At 39.2% G+C, this 21373-nt stretch overlaps 1 protein-coding gene across 1 annotated transcript in view; it reads right to left on the reverse strand.

Moving 5' to 3' along the window:
* MORC1 (MORC family CW-type zinc finger 1) overlaps positions 1 to 21373 on the reverse strand; it is a 136825-nt gene that overhangs the window by 102856 nt on the left and 12596 nt on the right. Inside the window, 4 exon segments of the mRNA XM_006759570.2 lie at positions 12094 to 12199; positions 14877 to 15036; positions 17485 to 17593; positions 18232 to 18322. Of these exon segments, the coding sequence (XP_006759633.1) occupies positions 12094 to 12199; positions 14877 to 15036; positions 17485 to 17593; positions 18232 to 18322 (466 nt within the window).

Genomic DNA, 21373 nt, shown 5'->3' on the forward strand with positions numbered 1-21373 from the left:
GAAGCCCACCAAAGACCAACCTTGCAAGCAAGACACAATGAATAGAAGCCTTCCCCATTAACCCTTTTCTACACACATTTATACTTCCCAAGTTCCTTTTTATCTATGACAAACAGAATAGCAATGCCTCTTATGCTATTATGATGTCTATGATTAAAAAAAGAAGAAAAGAGGTGCACTATAAAATCTGTATAGGAAATGGGCCACCCAATGTAACTTTCAAACTCCTTTTTATGATGTAGAAGGTCCTTCATGATCTGGCCCCCACTTAACTCTCCAGCCTTGCCTCTTACCAGCATCTGTCTAGCAATTTAGGACCACTCTGTTGTTCAGATATGGGGGCCGGCTTTCTTGTCCCCAAGCCTAGGCACATTCAATCTTTTGGCTACTTTTGGTTGGCTTCTTTTCACCCATGAGAATGCAACTTGAAACCTTGCTTCCTCTTGAAGCCCTCTCCCACTCCCCAAGATGGGGTAAATCACTCTCCTCTGGTGCCCCCCTTCTTCTTCGTGCCTCTCCATCACAGCACGTCACTTACTGGTGCCACTGCCTGTTTATCTGTACCCCCATCAGGCTATAAATTCTGTGAGACCAGCACCCTCATAAATAAATGTGTTGTCTAAGTGATAATTGTTCAGCACTCCCTTGGCTTAATTTAAAATGAACAACATAGGGTTCCCTGTGTAAGAAAGACTTGTAATGATTGATCATCTTCAATGATAATGCTATCATTTTTTATAAATAAAGCCATTTGCTTAGGAAACTGGGATACAACTGTACAAAACAATGAAGAGTATCTTAGGAAGATCTAGGGAAAATATACTCTTACTCTCTACCCTGCTTTGCATCTTTTCCAAAATGTGTTCTCTTGTTTCCTCCTAAATGTCTCTTTTCTGTCTTAAACTGTGCCAGAAGTGTCGGTATCTTTATCTGTACCTCTCTTTCTCTCTTACCTCCCATTTAACTGGTTATAATAAACTGAAGGACAAAAGAGAAAGAAAGAGCGAGTAAACCTCCTCACACACACACACACACACCACCACCACCACCACCACCAAATGCACACAGTCACATGACAGACATGGGAAAAGAGGAAAGTATTTTAAGGCAGAAACTGCCTTGATAGTCTGTGGAATATGACAGGAGGAAACAGAGAGGTTTTTTGTCACCTGCTCAGCAATGGGTATTTTCAGAAAGTTTCTACTTCACCTCCAGCTGTGGCTGCGGCCTCTCTGTGCCCTCCTCCCAATCTATCCACGTTGTTCTGCTACTGTTTTAAGTGTTGCTCCACAAGTGGACTGGTGTGTTGTGGTCAGCAAATGTGTTAAGGTCAGGAGAGGAGCCAGAAAGTGGAATCCTGTAGCCAGTCATTATCTCCTTTATCTACCAACTCAGGTTCTCTGTGGCTAGAGTCTGAGAAAGTGAATTTTTAGAGCTACCCAGGTGATTCCTTGAACTCTGCCTGTTTTGAGAACCACTGCCCATAGACCTAGTGGACAGGGTGGTATGTACGTCAGGTTGCCTGAAAAGGAGTAGAACAGTCTCTCACAGGTGTTTAGACCTAGGACACCTTCTACATCTGTCCACACTGGGTACACAGACAACAGACTTCCATTCAGCCCAACTACTGAGGTCCATGGTTGAAAAAAATAAATCTAAACTCCAGGCACTACACTAAATTAGATCCTTTTTGGAATATCTCTGAAGTGCCATATTTTTATTCATAAAAATACTGTATATTATTACAAAAATTATTTTCTAAATTTATTGCTAAAGTCCCTATGAAATCTCTGAAGATTTCTTGAAGCTGAAATTAACAAGTCCTGCATTATCCTGAATATAAAGAAGTGCATAAAGATTTTTAACTAGTTTAAATTCTGAACTATGAACAGGCTAACCAAATTTAATCTTAGGGTAGAGTACACCTAAGAGAAATGGCAACTCAAAGAGGTAATTTAAAAGAAAAGTTATAAGCTTTGCAAAGTAATGAAAGTACTTCTGTCACAACCACAGTGTGGCAAGCCACACATTATAACAACTTGAAGCTGTAACTCTTGATGTGTTCCCAGCCAGCTCAGTTAAGACATAAACTAGAGGCTTTGTTATGGAATGCTGCCCAATGCTGTCAATTTAGAAACACTCTGCCAACTTGGCACCTAATTTCAAAACATTACTTAGCACAAAATTTAAATCCCATTGCTCTGTATTATAGCTTCACCCTCAGAGCTGTTTGGGGATGGATTTCTTCAGCCTCCTCACATCCTGCAGCACATGGATTCCAGGAGCACAGGAGGCCCGTTTGATGACAATCCATTCCACAACATGCCTTTTTTAAACCAGAATCTCTGCCTTCTTTCATTTCCTCATAAAGTTGAGTATGTATACTATTTATAACACGCAGAAAATAACAGGTCACTGAAAGCAATCTGGACACAAAGAAATCACACACACATGAACCAGGGGAAGTGGTCACATGGTCTTGAGTCCCACAAAGAGAATCAGAAAAAATGCTACAGGAGTGATTCAGTTTTCATTGTTTAGAACTCAAATGAGATTTTAGAGATAAGAGAATCACTTTACAAAATGTCTTAACCCTTTGAGTGCCAACCAATATCCTAGGAATTATGCTAAAATTGCCAAGGCATTTTTGCTGATTTTACTCCCGGCACTTTTGGCGAAAGACAGGAGGAGCACGATCATGCTCCCCGGCACTCTAGGGGTTAAAACTCCCTCTCTCACCCTAATAAATATCTCCAATAGTCTTCACAATGGAGGGTAGTAGAATCCACTACTGAGAGTGCCAGCAGCTTCCAGTGAAAATATCTGCAATATCCTTAGAAAGGTAGCTAGACGTTGCCACTCAAGTCAGTTTACCTGAATTCAATTCATTTGCAATTCATAAGCCAGTCACTGAGTTAGTTCTCAGAGCATTACATGATTGTCAAAGAGAAGTGTAAGGGAAAGTAGAATGGAGGGAAATAAAACACACTGAGAATTTCCATAAGCCAGGTATTGTGACTATTCTATAGCATTTATATTAGGTAGATGACGTTATATCCTCTTTTTATAGATGAGAAAACTGAAGTTCATAGACAATAGACAACTTATCACTAGAATGAAAGAGAATCCAAACCACTAGAAACAGAGATATCTGTTATGTTCCCTGATCTATATCTCCAGCTCCTAAAACAGGGCCTGACTTAATAAATATCCAATTAATGTAAAATTAACTAGTCAGATAACTACTATTGATAGTGGGGAAGGGCACATAAGATAAAGCAACAGTTGTTTCATAATTATTCACCTTACTAACTATAGATAAGAATTTTTCTTACAAACCCCTGGAAACTGAGGATGAAACCAGGCTACAAAAAGATAAGATGCCTCAATGGGTCTATTTCTCAGAAAAGAAATACATTCTGAGAACAGACCAAGGACAGGACACGCTCTGATTGGGTTGCTATGCCTGGACCCTGACCCTCTCCAGTTTTTCTCAGGAACACTGACCATTCTCTGGTCCCAGGAATGGGCTGAGCTGTTTGTAACATCATGGATTAGTCACCTTGTTATCAGACTTCGAGCTCCTGAAGGCCAGATTGTAGACCTTCCCCTCCCCTTTCCATGTTACACTTGCAGCTTGCAGCTGCACGTACCTATCTTCTCCCTCGTGTGTATCTAATCAGCCAACTGGTGATGGGGGTCAGCGCAGATTTTCCAGGGTAACCGACTGCTCTCTTCATACTGCCGGCATTATTGGAATAAACGCTCATATGTGATTCAACCCTGTCTCTGCTCAATTTGCCTCAAGTAGTGACAGGCGGCCTCAGACCCATTGAGTCTGGTTTCACTATCTACAGTCTAACAGCTACTAAGTGAAAGAATCAGGATGTGAGATGGTTTCAAGCAACTGCAAAGTCCATTCTTTTTATAATGTACCACCCTGCTTGCCTCCAAGGTGGATTGGCTTGAAGTACAATGCTTCAATGTACTGTGGAGGGGTGAAAGTTATAAGATAGTCTCAGGCAGCCTCACCCTACACAGACCCTACCTGTATGAAAGCCTGAGGTTCTGGTCCCTACAGGACACCTACTACACAAGGCCACTCTACCAATCCCAGGAGACACAGCAGCTCTACCTAATATATAGGATCAAACACACAGGAAAGCAGGCAAAATGTGGAGACAAAGAATAGAAGAAATATCCAGAAAAAAACTCAATTAAATGGAATCAAGCAAGCTACTGGATACAGAATTCAAGACAATGATGATAAGATTTCTCAAGGATCTTAATGAAAGCTTCAAGGGTGAGACTTCTAAGCATCTTAGTGAGAATTTAAAGGAAAATAGTGAAAACATTAAAAAAAATGTAAAAGGACCAGTAAGAAATTAAGTATACACTAATTGAAATGAATAATTTACAGGGAGTCAATAATAGAGTAGAGGATTCTGAGAATAAATCAGCAATTTGGAATATGAGGAAACAAAAAGCACCCAATCAGAAGCACAAAAATAAAAAAAGAATCCAAAAATATGAAGATAGTGTAAGGAGTCTCTAGGACAACTTCAAGCATACCAACACTCACATTATGGGGGTACCAGAAGGAGAAGAGAGAGCGCAAGATATTGAAAACCTATTTGAAGAAATAATGACATAAATTGTAAACCCACCTTAAAAATCCTATTCACTAGTAGATTTTCAAAATATCTTTTAAAATTAATTATTCAGCCAAAGAGAAAATCAAAGTAGAATTTATAAACTATTCAAAAATAAGAAACACTGATAGTTCTAAATTTTGAAACCCATTTCATGTAGCCATAACACAGAGAATAAATAAGAGAGTTAATTGTTTAGATTAGAAAATGAGTTTGCAAGTAAGCAAATAAAATACATACCTCAAGGAAGTAGAAGAAATGAAATAAAACAAAACTAAAGAATGTAGAAGAAAATAAAAATATATAACGTTAGTATTAACCTAGTGGACTTAATGAAAAGAATCCAAACTGTCATATTTTTAAAGATAGTTGGAAAAGAGATGGCTTAAATACATGACATATAATTTAGCATGTTTCTTTCTCTACAGGTGCAACCCATTTTATGCATATCACCCTGAAACCTATGTATTATTCCCTGCCACCCAGCACAAACCACATTCATAGACTCAAATTCTGATTTAAAATATCACACATTAAATGCAAACTTCTACCTCATCAGCATTCTGAAATCCTGAGGTGTCTGTTATCTATTTACACACTTTTAAAATTTAAGTGAAAACAAGTTGTCTTTGTACTGATATCGCAAAAACCCAGGCCACCACTGCCTGTGCGCTTGAACATACCTCCTGATGAAATTTTCATGAGGTTGTTGTCATATTGAAACAAGGCCCTGCCAATGATCTGATTACTATGGTTAGAACCTCAGCCCAGAGCAGATAAAGGGTTTTGATTACTAATTGAAAATTGGGGCCAAATATTCACAAGAACTATATAAAAGTTCAGACTTTTTGACTCAGTAGCTCCCATCCTGACAACCTGTCTTAAAATATAATTCAAAATATGCCGGGGTCCTGCCCTAGCAGGTCCAGGGGTCCCCAAAGGTGTGGACGGAGTCAGCGAAGAAGGAATGACATGGAGACAGCGTTCAGTTGATCAGCAGCATTGCCTGGATCTCTAGCTACAATCTCCAGCCAAGTTCTGTGTCCATGATCTCTTGCTAGGTTCTCCAGCCACGTTCTCTAGGTTCTCCAGCCAGCTTCTGTAGCCATGTTCTCTCGCTAGGTTCTCCAGCCAGGTTCGGTCGCCAAGTTCTGTAGCCGGGTTCTTCAGCTAGGTTCTGTCTAGGTTCTCCAACCAAGTATTCCCTCCCTAACTTCAGGGGAAAATCCCTACCTCCTTCTTGGAGAGGTGACCTTGGTTAAAACTCATAGTGCCAAGAAGGTGAGCAAATATATTAAGAACAGTATGCCATATATGCCAGGTCCCTTGAAACAGCAAGGATGGACTGGCTCCCGGCAAAAATAATTTTAAAAATCCATCAGCATGAATACATTTATGTTAACATTACCCATAAATAATGTGAAACATTAAGGACAATGCCACCATCCAAAAATACAGGAATAGTTATGTAGATTATTATGAATCAATTCAATGGACTATTATAAAGTCACTTATCAAGAAAGCATTATGAAATCAGACTAATCAAGACTACATAGTAGATGATATGATACTGTATATAAAGATCCCTAATGATTTCAACGAAAAAAAAATTACGGGAACTAATTTAAAAATTCACTCAAGTATAGCAGGATATAAAAAAAATATTGAGAAATCAGTTGCATTTCTATACACCAATAATAAACTATCAGAAAGGGAAACTAAGAAAACAATACCATTTACATACAATTGCATCAAAAAAATAAAATACTCCCCTGGTCAACATGGCTCAATGGTTAGAGCATCAGCCTGTGCACCTATATGGACTCAGGTTCGATTCCCCGTCAAGGGCACATACCTGGATTGCAGTTCCCTCCCCTCCCCCGGCAGGGCAAGTGCGGGAAGCAACCAGCCAATGTGTCTCTGTCACATTGATGTTTCTCTCTCTCTCTCTGTCCCCTGCCCCCCTCATTGCCCTCCCTCCCTCCCACTCTCTCTGAAAAGCAACGGGGAAAAAATATCCCCATGTGAGGAATTAACAAAACAAAACAAATCTAGGAATAAATTTAACCAAGGAGGTAAAAGACCTGTATTTGGGAAATTATAAGACACTGAAGAAAGAAACTGAAGAAGATACAAATAAATGGAAGCATATACCATGCCCATGGATAGGAAAAAATAAACATTGTTATAATGTACATACTACCCAAAGCAATCTATAGATTCAATGCAATCTCCATCAAAATGCATTTTTCACAGAATTACAACAAATAATCCTAAAATTTATATGGGAATACAAAAAAATAAAATTAGACCACCTTCTTATACCATATACAAGAATCAACTCAAAATGAATTAAAGACTTAAATGTTAAACTCAATACCATAGAAATCCTAGAAGAAAACATAGGCAGTAAAATCTCGAACATTTCTTAGTAATATTTTTATTGATTATCTCCTTGGGCGAGGGAAACAAAAGAAAATATAAACAAATGGGACTATGTCAAACTAAAAAACTTCTGCGCAGCAAAGGAAACCATCAACAAAATAAAAAGAAAACTCACTGCATGGGAGAACACATTCACTAATGATACATCTAATAAGGGGGTAATATCCTAAATTTATAAAGAACTCAACACCAAAGAACAAACAATCCAATTTAAAAATGGGAAAAGGACTTAAATAGACACTTCTCCAAAGAGGACATACAGATGGCCGATACACTTACGAAAATATGCCCAATATCACTAATCATCAGAGAAATGCAAATTAAAAACCACAATAAGATATCACCTCACACCTGTCAGAATCGCTATCATCAATAAATCAACAAACAATAAGTGTTGGTGAGGATGCAGAGAAAAGAGAACCTTCATGTACTCTTAGTGGGAATGCAGATTGGCTCAGCTATTGTGTAAAGTATTATGAAGTTTCCTCAAAAAATTAAAAATGTAACTGCTTTTGACTCAGGCTCCACTTCTAGGATATAGCTGAAGAAACCTGAAACACTAATTTGAAAGAATAGATGCACCCATGATCATTGCAGCGTTACTTACAATAGCCAAGCTATGGAAGCAACCTAAGTGGCCATCAATAGATGAGTGGATAAAAAAGAAGGGGTATATATATACAATGGAATATTACTCAACCAAAATAACGAATGAAATTTTACACCAGGGGGGTGAGGGCATGAGTGGAGGGGTGGGGGGCAAAGAGGAGATAAGGACACATATATAATACCTTAATCAATAGAGGAAAAAAAAAAAAACCCTATCTAATAAAAGAGTAATATGTAAATTAACCATCACTCTGCAACAAAGATGGCAGCGCCCATAGTGGCTGGGGCGGGACGCTGGCGGCATTGCCCTGGCAACGCGAGCCCAGCGTCCGCACCCTAGTCACATGGGGGCCTTGGACCAGAGGCTGGGGGTGAGGGACGGTGGCGTCGTTGCAGGCTGGGCTGAGGGACCCCCCATCCCCCGCATGAATTTCGTGCACCGGGTCTCTAGTAATAAAATGTTATAAGAAAAAAAAGAAACTTTACCATTTGAGGCAGCATGGATTGACCTAAAGGTTATTATGCTAAATGAAATGTTGGTCAGAGGAAGACAAATACCATATGATTTAACTTATATGTGGAATCTAAAGAACAATATATATGATCAAACAAATTGAAACCAATTCACAGATACAGAGAACAGACTGATGGCTGCCAGAGAGAAGGGAGTTTGGAAGGCTGGGTGAAAAAGGTGAAGAGATTGAGAAGTACAAATTGGTAGTTACAAACTAGTCATGGGGATATAAAATACACCACAGGGAATACAGTCAATAATCTATAATAATAAAAGGGTAATATGCTAATTAGACCAGAAGTCTTCTGGATGTCATTCTGGACGTCCTTCCTGATGAAGCCAGGGCCAGAGGGAAGCCAGCTAGCTGGGTCCCGGGTGCCTGCAGGCAGCCTGGGGGAAGGCAGCCCGGTTCCCGGGTGCCAGAGGGAAGCCAGTACCAGCAGCCAGGGGAAGGAAGGCCTACTCTTGCACTAATTTTCATGCATCGGACCTCTGGTACTCTAATAACTATGTATGGTGCCAGTTGGATACTGGAAATATCAGGGGGAACATTTTGTAAAGTATATGATTGTCTAACCAATATGCTGTTTACCTGAATTTAATACAAAATAATATTGAATGTAAACTGTAATTAAAAAATTTTAAATATAAAAAAAACAGAAATAAAAATAAAATGAAAAAAGATTGCATAACAACTGAGAATAAAGCTTATGAAACCAATCATAAGTGAATAAAGAAATATGATAAATTAAACTTAGAATGAAATAATACAAATTAACACTTGATGATAACATGTAAATTCTCTTCCTAAAATAATTTTAAGATATTATTTCACTTTTGATTTAACAGTAAACAAAATTTGAAGGAAATAAATTATACCAGAAAACCTCTTCTCTGTGGCTAAATAAAAGCCTGAACGGTTGCATTTCCCTATTCCTGTGTAGAAAATTAAATTATTTTCAGAACCAGCAGGACCACACCATCTAAAATGGAAGGTGAAAATAGCAGTTCCAATATTTGAAATGTGTTTTGGACAGATGTAGAATCATGCCCGGTGAGCTTAAGGGGATACAATAACCACAAGAAAAAGAAGTGGTAAAGGAATTATTATTATATTACAAACCACTTGTTCTAGAAACCAAGGTAATGTAAACTGTACTTGATTAGAAGTTTAAATTTCAGACGTCATAAATGCAAGAAGTCTCAGAAAAAATCCACCTTGGTCCAGAAGCATTCTTTTAGCCCTAAGAGTTAATTTTTCTCCAGTCTCTTAGTGAAGAGGAATGGGGTATCAATGCCAGAATCCACTGACTTGTAAGAGGAAAAAACAGGTGGCATTACTACCTTCCCTTCGAGGTAATTGCCACCCTTCTTTGGCACCACCATGGTCCTAGTATTAGAAGCCATGAAATGTATAGCATCCTTGGTACAGACCCCATCCTTGTCTTTAAAAGACTTTGTGATTGAACTATGAAAAATTTTGTTGAAAAACCAAACAAAAAGAAATCCAATATAGTCAATGTTCCACAGTGAAATTGTACGTGTCTTAGGTGTGATCCATTTTCTTTCTTTCTTTCTTTCTCGCGCTCGCTCTCTCTCTCTCTCTCTCTCTCTCTTTCTTTCTTTCTTTCTTGCCGGGCCCACATTTCACAGTTTATTGCACTTTTTCCACAATCACTGAGTCCTGCCGGGCTGTGCCCAGGGCTCCGGAGGCAGGACCTGGAAGGTGAGGCTGCACAGCAAGCCATTCCCAGGAGGGCTGCCCCAGGGACCTCGTGGCCACGGTTGGGACACCCGTCGAGGACTGAACCCCACACCCAGCGCCCACGTAGGTGGCCCTCATGACTCACATCCCCGTCTCCACACCGCCTCCCGGATGCTGCCCCCAAACAGGGAATTTTCTTTATTTTATAATTAAATGCCTAAATGGCTTAAGAAGCTGCTGGCTTTGTTAAACAATCTGGAAACAGTAAGAACTTCCCCCAAATAATTAGCTGTCAAATTATTCCTCTAATAATGTCTTGTTTCCCGGTGCTAGTGTTGAAATGCCAAGGCACTCTGACAGAGAACTGAAAATTTATGCACAAGGCTTTTAAACAGCGTGACATATTGGTTTCAGAAGCAGCTCTTAATGGAAGGACAGGGCCAGCGGGAAAAGGGGGAGATAGTAATGGAGGTGCCAGGAACAATTCTGGGCCTCCTTTCTGATATTGGCATATTAATGTTAGCAAAAGGCTTCCCAACATTTGTCCAATAGTAATTAGGTTGGATTTTTTTCCAAAGGAAAGAAAACATCAATTTCTGTGTAAATTAAGAATTCCAGATACTGAAAAAAAATAAGGAAAAATATAAAACAGAAAAAAGTTGAAAAGAAAATCTAAAAGTTTGTTACCAAACAGTAAATTTTCTAACTGTAGAAGGGACTTTCTAAATCTTACCTCAAAGGCAAAAAATAAAAGTTCTTCTTTAAGTTGATGTGTTTACTTGAGTGTTAATATCTTAGTCTAAACTGCCCTGTCCAAAATGGCAGCTAGTGGTTACCCATGCTAATTGGGCAAGATTTCAGACTGATTTGTGCTATTTGTGCTATATGTGCTATACACACTCTGGATTTCAAAAATTTAGTATTAAAAGGAATGTAAAATATATCTTAACTAGTGGTCCGGTGCATGGATTCATGCACATTGAAAGGACATTAATTAGAAGAAAGATTCATGTGGTAATTACATTACTGCAAAAAATTTCATGTCAAAATAGTATATATAATATAGTATTATAAAATTAAGACACGTGTGCGATTGGCGCCAGTGAGAGCTTTATATGTATCATACATGTGCAAGTCAATGTTTATTTTTAAATTGCCAGTGTGCGTCATATATGTACCGCTAGTCAGTTAGTTGGATGGTTGGACAGACGGATGGTTGATCACTTAGCCTTATATATATATAGATATTTGCATATCAAAATTGAAATTATAACATTTCATATATACCAGATTAATTTAAAACATTATTAAAATTAATCTCACCTGTTTTACATTTCTTAATGTGGCTACTAGAAAACGTAAGAGTACATAGGTGGTTCATATTTGTGGCTCTCTCATTATACTTCTATTAAACAATACTGGTATCTGAAATGATTGTAATTGGATTAAATTCCTTTAAATTCCCTCTAGCGCTCAAGTTCTAACATGAAGAAACTACACATTTAAGCTTATACATTTTATATACAAAGTTAATTTAGAGAAACTTAGGTTAGTCACTATTTCATTATTTTTTCACACTTTTTCACCCATACCCCCCAGTGCTTTCTCATGCTGTTTTTATGGATTCCTAATAGCCAAGAAAAATGAATCTGTCTATTTATTTATAAAATACAAGTATGCAGTTCGTGGCCATTGTCAATTGCTATTTGGTCCTATTCCTTTTTGCTTCACATCATGCTCATGCATTTTTAATGCTCTGTATGAATAATGAACTCTGTGTGTGGGCTTTTCCACTTTAATATTTATCAAGCAGGAGGTTTGGAATTAGCGACTCTTAGAGACCTTGTATTTCAGTGGTCCCCAAACACGCTGGCACCTCTGAGTCACCTGGAGAGCATATAGAAAATATTCAATTCTAGGTTTCATGTCTGGAGACTCTGACTCAGTAGGCCTGGGAGGACATAGGATCCTAGACGTCTTAAGAACCTGCCCACGTCCCTCAGAAGCTCAGTGAGGCTGGGAACCAGTGGTCTATCCTACTTCCGTCATCTGTAAGGAGGGTAAAGTGAATTGTCCCCGGAGCCTCCGACCTGGAACCATGATGCGAGGCTCCTCACTACAGCTCTGTGCCATTCTGAGAGACCTTCTGTCAAACACACATTACTCACTCCTCAAGAGCTTCAGCCATCAGTATATCTTCCTTGTCAGTTTTAACATCCAACTCTGGTTCTCCACTGAGCAGAAGCTTCAAGTTATAAATAACCAGCAAAGTACCTAGTGCAAAACAGATGTTTAACTTGTTAATATTTTAACTACACTAAATATGAGTCATGGTGGTATTATCATATCTATTGATTTAAGCCTGCCCTCAGCCAAAATTCCCTTTGTACTTCAGTAAATATGCTTGGATAAGTTCCAAGACATATGTCTTATAGAAAATTCCACTCTGCCAAAGAGTGTTGAGTTTCCACATTAACAGTGCTTCTTATTAGTACTCAATTTATTATGTCTTTCAGTGTGGATTCTTAAACTTGGGCACTTTTCATAATTTGCATTACAAAAATTATTAGGAGCCTTAGCCAAATTTGTACTGCAGGTAAAGCTCTCATTGGTGGAACTACAATCAATGTACATAAGAACAAATACCAGTTTGAAAAAATTGTACAAATATGAAGTATTGCTTTTAGACCCTACAACAGGTGTTGGCAAATTTTTTTGGTAAAGGGCCGGGTAATAAATATTCCAGGCTTTGCAGGCTATATGGTCTCTGTCAAAACTACCCACAATTCAACTCTACCACTGTAGCATGAAAGCTGCCTCTGAGAATACATAAATGTGTGAGTGTGGCCATCCTATATAATAAAGAGGTGACATGCAAATTAACCCTCACACCCTCAAAAGATTGCTGCCTACGACCAGGTCAGCAGAGGGGTTAATGAGGGACGACCAAACGACTGAGCAAGCAGGCTGTGTGGGGTAACTAGGCTGGCAGGGGGGTTAGCGAGGGACAACCAAACGACTTAACAAGCAGGCTGCATGGGGCAACCAGGCCCGCAGAGGGGGCGGTTGGGGGCAACCAAGCCAGCAGGGGGGGGCAGTTGGGGTGACCAGGCAGGCAGGGGAGGGGGGGGCAACCAGGCAGGCAGTGGGGGTAGTAAGGGGTGACCAGGCCGGTGAGGGGCAGTTAGGGGCAACCAGGCCAGTGGGTGGGAGGGTGCAGTTGGGGGCAACCAGCCAGCAGGAGTGGGGCAGTTAGGGGCAACCAGGCTGGCAAGGGGGGCAGTTAGGGGCAACCAGGCAGGCAGTGGGGGCAGTAAGGGGTGACCAGGCCAGAGGGGGGACAGTTAGGAGTAACCAGGCCATTGGAGGGGGGGAGTTAGGGGCGATCGGGCCAGAATGCAGAGGCAGTGAGGGGTAATCAGGCTGGCACGGGGGTGGCAGGGAGACAGTTGGGGCAACCAGGCAGGCAGGCAGGTGAGCGATTAGGAGCCAGCAGTCAAGGATTGTGAGTGGGATGTCTGACTGCCGGTTTAGGCCTGGGCAGTCAGACATCCTCCGAGGGATCCCAGATTGGAGAGTGTGCAGGCTGGGCTGAGGGTACCCCCACCCCGTGCACAAATTTTGTGCACCAGGCCTCTGGTATTCCAATAAAACTTTATTTACAAGAACGGGGATGAAGCCAGATTTGGCCTGTGGGGGCCATAGTTTGCTGACCCTGTTCTAAAGCATAGTTAACAAAAAACAAATGCTTTATAAAGTTGTTTATAATATGAAGACAAACAGAATTGTTAGGTAAATTAAAAGAACAACCAATTTCACTTTTTTGGTAGAACTTCAGTACAAGGGAGAACAGCATAGTGGCTAAGAATTAGACTTGGGAGCAAAATGCCTGGGTCTAAATCCTGGATCAACCATGTACAGGTGCAATGACCTCAGATAAGATTCCTAGCACTGCTGAACTTCGTTTTTCTCATCTATTCAGTGGCACTTATAAAGTTCCTAAAACACATACTCGTTTAAGGGATTAAATGAATTAATTTTTATAAACCATTTAGAAAAGTATTCAGGAAATAGTATACTCTTCATTACTATTTGTAGGAGTACTTCACAATTAGAAGTCAACTAAGAGATGACATCAACTATTCTCAAAGTATATCATGTATATGTTAATAAAATGAATACTATAATTGCCCATACTTTTCTCTCTGAGAAAAAGAAAAGGATGAAAAAACCACACCACTATTAAACAAAATGCCACAGGTTAAAGAAGAAATTTCAAAAGTAACATAGGCTAACTCAGAAATAAATTTCTTGGAATTTTTCTATAAACATTACATAAATCAAGGAGTTGGAAAAAGTAGAGTGCACGTAGCTTTCTCTAAAATAGGATTCTTTTTTCTTCTTGATATAAAGAGTGGTGGAAGCCTAGAGAAAGATTGGCATTTAAAATATTACTAGACATGGTGCATTCTTCATATTCATCAGAAAGTTGGTGGAGGTTAAGAGAATGCAAAAGAGATCCATTAATTTGGAAAAAAAGTATCTACAAAGTTATTGCTAATTGCTGCAGAAACTTGGATTCATTACTTTATAAGTTACTAATTCATAAACCTGGGATCATCTCATCTTAAACGCTGCAATAAGCATCTCCTAACTGTATCTGGTACAGGGACTGTGGAGCCCTGCAGTCATAGCTTGTAGCATCCTCTTCTCACTGATATTCACCAAGTTCATGCAAGTATACACCTTTCTCCCATTGTCAGGGACTTGAAGTTATCTATGTTTGGATTCTCTTAATACAAAAGTTATATGGCTAAAACAAATGACTGCCCCCATGCAAGATGCCACGTGATATTATAAAGAGAAAAAATATGAACACATACATTAATGCCTTTCATAAGACAATGAAACAAATACTTCCATCTAAATTTCAACGTTTTTATGATCTTACCACATTTCCCATAGATTATATCAAATTGCCGCATTAATTCAGCTTCGGTTTTATATGGAGAGTACTTATAAATTATAGACAATTCCGTTGAGAATTTCTGAGGATCATCTGTGACAGGTTCTCTGTTTTTGGTTAACCACGAAGGCATTGGAACTACAACCTATTAAAAAAAACACATCAATTTACTATGAAACACACAAATAAAAACCATCACTTTTTTTTCTGTTCATAATTCAGTCTACTCGTCAGCCAAATTACAAAACCAAACATGAAGTTAAAAGTTTACTTCTCTCCTGTATTCTAGCTTTATAAGGAAGAGACGCATTATATATATGGCTTTATTCTAAAATGGTCCATTGTGAAATGTGGGGACAGATAGAATCTACTTCTGCTTTCTTTTAAAATATGGGTATAACGGCAGAAGGAACAATAGTAGCAGCATTTAGAACGTGGAGAGCAAATGACAGCATATCTAAGAAAAGCAATACAAAGATCATGCCAGAAAAGAGAAGCAGCCTGATTTATAGTTCAGAATCCACTAAAAGACTCTGAAAATGGCCCTAGCCGGTTTGGCTCAGTGGATGGAGCATCGGCCTGCGGACTCAAGGGTCCCAGGTTCGATTCCGGTCAAGGGCATGAACCTTGGTTGCGGGCACATCCCCAGTGGGGAGTGTGTAGAGGGCAGCTGATCGATGTTTCTCTCTTATCAATGTTTTTAACTCTCTGTCCCTCTCCCTTCCTCTCTGTAAAAAATCAATAAAATATATTTTAAAAAATAAAAATAAATAAAGACTCTGAAAATTATGACATGAATCAACTCTAGACCAGGGCAAAGGGGAAAGAGAGCCAGATGTGCATCCAGACACCCATCTGGCAATAAGTCCTTCCCTACCTCCACAAAGAATGGATGTTCACTTTCTGGGAAGACTGGAACAAAGTGTTTCTGAATAACGTGACATGCCAAGTAGAGCTGTCAGGGGACCTTACTGAGATGAGAGGGATTAAGTGAAAGTGTACATATTGCGTACTAAGAACCACAGATCTCTTCTCCCATTTAGCTTCCAGAAAGTTTTCAAGTAGGTCTTCAGGTAGAAGACTAGAAGTCTTCCCTGAGAAACCTGACAAACCCAGAAGGAAAGACATAAAGAAAATGATGTTGAGGGTTTCCCAATAAAACATCCAGCTAGATCTTCCTATCGTGACACTCATAGCTGCCAAGCCCCACCCCCCACACGCTCAGAGTTTTCAATAGGCATTTTTTAGACTAATCTTTAAAGTACAGCAGGCTCTCAAATGCTGTTTTGTTCAATGTTCTTTTATTACAATGTCGATGAGAAAAAACTCTCAGCAGGGGCCACTGACTGTGTGGAGTGTGAAGGTTCTCCCCATGTCTATGTGGATTTTCTCCAGGTACTCCAGTTTTCTCCCACCTCCCAAAGACGTGCACATGAGGTGGATTGGTGTGTCTGAACTATCCCAGTCGGAGTGAGTATGGGTGTCTGTGAGTGGCCCTGTGATAGAAGGGCATCCCCTCTAGGGTGGGGTTCCAAAGCCTGGAGGGCACCCATGACCCTATACTGCAATAAATGGGTTGTCAAAGAATTAGCTTGTTTTTGTTAATTTTTCTTGAATGCATGTGTAGCAGCCCATTGCCTATTCCCTAGTGCCTGCAGACTGTTCCTATACCCAGCCCCACTCAACTGTAGCCAGTGAGCATGCTCTGCTCTTGCTGGGCAATCTCACATTTCCATACTGTCCCTTCAAACCCCATTCTTATCTCCAGGCATGAGACTTTCTGTACACGATTTCTCTCCACAAACCAGCCTTTCTAGTAATAAGGTGTACTCACTCCATAAAACCCCCATATCACTGCTTTTGACAATTTGTAGCAGCAGGAACACATACTTGTTGAACAGCATTCCTTTTAAACAATTCCATTTTATTATTTAGATAATTCATATGTGTCTGCCTTATTTTGTGGCAGCGCTAAAAAAAGTCTGATGGTCAGGTGGTCTACTTCTTGTTTCCTACCTTCTACAGGGCCTACCCAGTGCTGGACAGACAGCAGTTCCTCAACATATACTTGTTGTACTGATTTATAACTGATGTTTCTAAAAGTAAAACTCAGACACTTCAAATTAATAAAATGTCTCTGGGTCATCAAATGGAGTTGCAATTATTATGGTCACTGGAGTTACAAGTTTAAGTATATTTCACATTTTGTTTCTTTAGATTTTCTATTTCAAGACTTTGAATCCAATATTCTGTTTCTTTTAAGAATGATAATCCATTTATGGCACAAGTGGTACAACTGATTTGCAGGCTTCTTCCAAAAAAAGCTCATTGTGCCAAAAGGAGCCTCTTATTTTGGGAGATTTGGGTATATAGATAATGTAAATAAAGTTCTGAAAACTTCTTAGAAGTTGAAAACCCAAGAGAGAATAAGATAGGCCTCCAATGATCCAGCCACTCTTTCTTCATCTCCCAAACATATTCCTACATTTCTAAAACATAACCAGAAAGAACTCATTATAGATTTTACCTCCTGAGATAGGAAATGAAAACAACACTGATACCATTGGAAACAAAGAAAAATCTCAACTCTTACCTCACTCAGACCTTCTCCTTCACAGAATGTCTGAGAGAAAAAAACACAGGTCATCGTTTCTTCCTTCTTTGTGAAAAGAATAAAGTCTTTTCCAATCCTCATGGACCCACTATATTAAAAATCAAGAAGGTAACAGTTTACATGTCATACACTAAAAAGGAGCAACAGGCAGGCATGATACTGTGTTCTCTAATGGGTTTTCTCTTCACAGAAGTAGCGCCACTGTTTTGCTGACCCATCACCAAGAGAGTTCAATATGATTTTCTTTCTCAAAGCAGAACAGATGGATTTGAACTAGTCCAGCCCCACACTCTTGCTTGAGACATGATTCCAGAGATAAAGATGGCCTGCGGTTGAAGAAAAGCACAATCATCTGCCCCTAGCAGTTGCCACACTGGTGACTGTGCTTGCCTTTCACTGAGATATTCTACTAAAATAAACCATGGACACAAGTAACACTTATACTAAACTATGCTTTGAGAAGTAAGAAACCACAGAGATGCAATTAAGCTCAGAAGTACAGCAGTTCCTGGGAGAAGACTCATCACTTATTTGAAAATTAAATTTTAAAATGTTGTAAAGATCAAGTCTGTAATGGGTATGGAGAGTCAACACCAAGGTAGGACTCCCAAATTTATATGCTTTTTAAAGTTCTATAAATTTGGACCATTCTACCTAAGAATGCCTTTAACTAAATATTGTTCCATTATCAATAATATATGCCTTAAAGAAAGAAAAAATTCTCACCTTTTAAGACCATTGCCATACTGTCCAATAAACTTCAAGGTTGATAACCGTTTCTTGGATGTTCCAAAGTAAATAATATCTGAGGCTTCCTCTGTAATCCACAAAAGTGTTTTAGGTGGTTAGGAATTATGAGTAGGTCACAGGGGCCAGACATCCAGTCGTTAGCAAGTCACACGTATCTCGGAGCACACAGCTCTCTTGGGTCAGCCCAGAAGCAAGGCTCCTAATCAGGCCCCATAATCTCTGACCTGCATCTTAATAGCATTATATTGAAGGAGGTCAGACAGACCCAGCCATGTGATTTTAGGGTAAATATGAGTTTAAAACACTGAAGCTTAAGTTTCCAAACCTCTAAAAGGGAACTACTTAAAAGATCATACACCATGACCAAGTGGGATTTATTCCAGGGGTGCGAGGCTGGTACAATATATGCAAATCAATAAATGTGATACATCACATAAACAGGTTGCAAGACAAAAATCACATGATCATATCAATTGATACCAAAAAAAGCATTCGACAAAATCCAACACCCTTTTTCATAACAATTATCAGTAAAGTGGGATAGAGGGATCATACCTCAACATAATAAAGGCCATATGTGACAAACCTACATCACACTCAATGGACAAAAAATTAAAATCATTTCCCCTAAGAACAGAAACAAGACAGGATGTCTGTCCACTTTCACCACTCTTATTCAACATAGTACTAGAAGTACTAGCCACAGTGATCAGACAAGAAGAAAAAATAAAAATCATCCAAATTGGAAAGGAGGAAGTAAAATCGTCAATATTTACAGATGACGTAATATTGTACATAGAAAAACCCTAAAGACTCAAAAAACTACCAATTTAATAAATGAAATTTGGCAAGTAGCAGGATACAAAATTAACATCTAGAAATGCATGGCATTTTTATATACCAATAATGAACTCTCAGGAAGAGAAATTAAACAATCCTATTTACCATCGCAACAACAAAAAATTAAGATATTTAGGAAAAAACTTAACCAAGGAGGTAACAAGACTTGTACTTGGAAAACTACAGGACATTGAAAAAAAGGAATAGAGGAAAATATAAACAAATGGAAGAATATACCATGTTAATGGATTGATAGAATCAATATCATGAAAATGTCCATACTATCCAAAGCAATCAATAGATTCCGCAATCCCTATTAAAATACCAATGGCATAACGGAGGGATTTGTATGGGGGAGAATAAACCACTTTACGAGAAAGTGTGAAGAAAGGTAGAGTTTAAACGTTTTATTTTGGTAACTCTTATGGACCTCATAGCAACCTCCCCTGCACAGAGATTTCCAAGTTGACTCCCCACCACCTTATGTCCCCCGGTTTTAAGCTCCATCTCCATCCCCAGTAGGGCTGGCACTGGCAAAGAAAGTAATTGATGTGTGTTCCTCCCTTTACCTCCCCCTGGCCTAAAAAGAACTTAAACATATTTATAAGAAAAAGCAGGCACAGCTATAAGGACTTCTGAGATATCCACAGCAGTTTCCAACTACTATCTACACATTCAGAGAAACTTCTCCAGTAATGAACTATAGAAATGATCCCTGAAAGTATAGTCTTGACGTGAATGCCGCTGCCTCCGCCAGGTCTACCGCCACCGCACACTTTGCAGTCATGGTGAGATAGTTTTCCTAGTTCTGATGCCACTGGAAAAGAGAAAAGTTCCGGTCTGTATCATCCTTCAGATACGATCACTCAACAATGATTTTTAACGCTTAGGTGGAAATTAAATGTCCAAAGTTTTTTAAAATACGGGCACCTCATTAACATAATCCTGAATGACAGCCAATCACAATCTGGGCGGTGTCAGCCCAGGAGGCATCACTCAGTTCCGGGGAGGCGGCCCCGTCCCTGGGAGCTACCGGAGAGGGCGGGCTTTTTCGTTTTTAAAATCGAGCTGCTTCCTGTGATTGGTGAAACAACTTCATAGGAGAACATATTTTCCAATGATGCATCTGATAAGGGGTTAATCTCCAAAATATATAGGGAACTCATGCAACTTTAACAAAAGGAAGACAAACAACCCAATTATAAAATGGGCAAGGACCTAAATTTAAAAAAAAAGTGGACCTCTATGTCCACTTTTTTCTCCAAAGTGGACATAGAGAAAGCTAAGAGACATATAAAAAAAATGCTCAAAGTCACTAATCATCAGAGAGATGCAAATTAAAACAACAATGAGATACCACCTCACACCTGTCAGAATGGCTAACATCAACAAATCAACAAACAAGTGCTGGCGAGGATGCGGAGAAAAGGGGACCCTCATACACAGCAGGTGAGAATACAGAGTGACGCAGCCACTGTTGAAAACAGTATGAAGGTTCCTAAAAAAATTAAATTTTCAAAAAAATAATAATAAAATAAAATACCAACGGCATATTTCACAGATCTACAACAAATACTCCAAAAATGTATATAGGACCAAAAGGGATCCCAAATAGTCACAGCAATCTTGAGAAAGAAGAACAAAGTAGGAAGAATCACAATATCAGATATTAAGTTATACCACAAAGCCACCGTAATCAAAACAGCCTGGTACTGGCATAAGAACAGGCATGTAGATCAATGAAACAGAGCAGACAACCTAAAAACTGATCCAAGCCATTATGCTCAATTAATATTAGTATTATGCTAAGTGACATAAGCCAGTCAGAGAAAGATAAGTATCACCAATAAGTATCACCAATGCTACCACCAGGATTACAACCCAGACCAGATTTGTCAAAGACCAGATCCCAGGGTTTTCATCCCATGTTCTCACTCATATGTGGAATATAATGAACAAAATAAACTGATGAGCAAAAATAGATCCAGAGACATAGAAATATGGAACCGACTGACAAATTTCAGAGGAAAGGTGGGGTAGGACTTGGGGAGGGAGAGATGTATGCATAGCCCATGGACACAGATAATACTGTGGTGAAGGCCTGGCAGGGGCAGATGAGGGGTAGAAGGGGTCAGTGGGAAAGAAAGAAACAAAGGGGACACCTGTAACACTTTCAACAATAAAGATACATTTAAAAATATAATAAAAGGGAACTATTAATACTTGGAACATAGTTGTTGAAAAATATAAATAAAACAAATTCAATAAGATGATGTAT

This window comes from Myotis davidii, unplaced genomic scaffold (genome assembly GCF_000327345.1).
Source record: "Myotis davidii unplaced genomic scaffold, ASM32734v1 scaffold16, whole genome shotgun sequence".
Lineage (NCBI taxonomy): Eukaryota > Metazoa > Chordata > Mammalia > Chiroptera > Vespertilionidae > Myotis > Myotis davidii.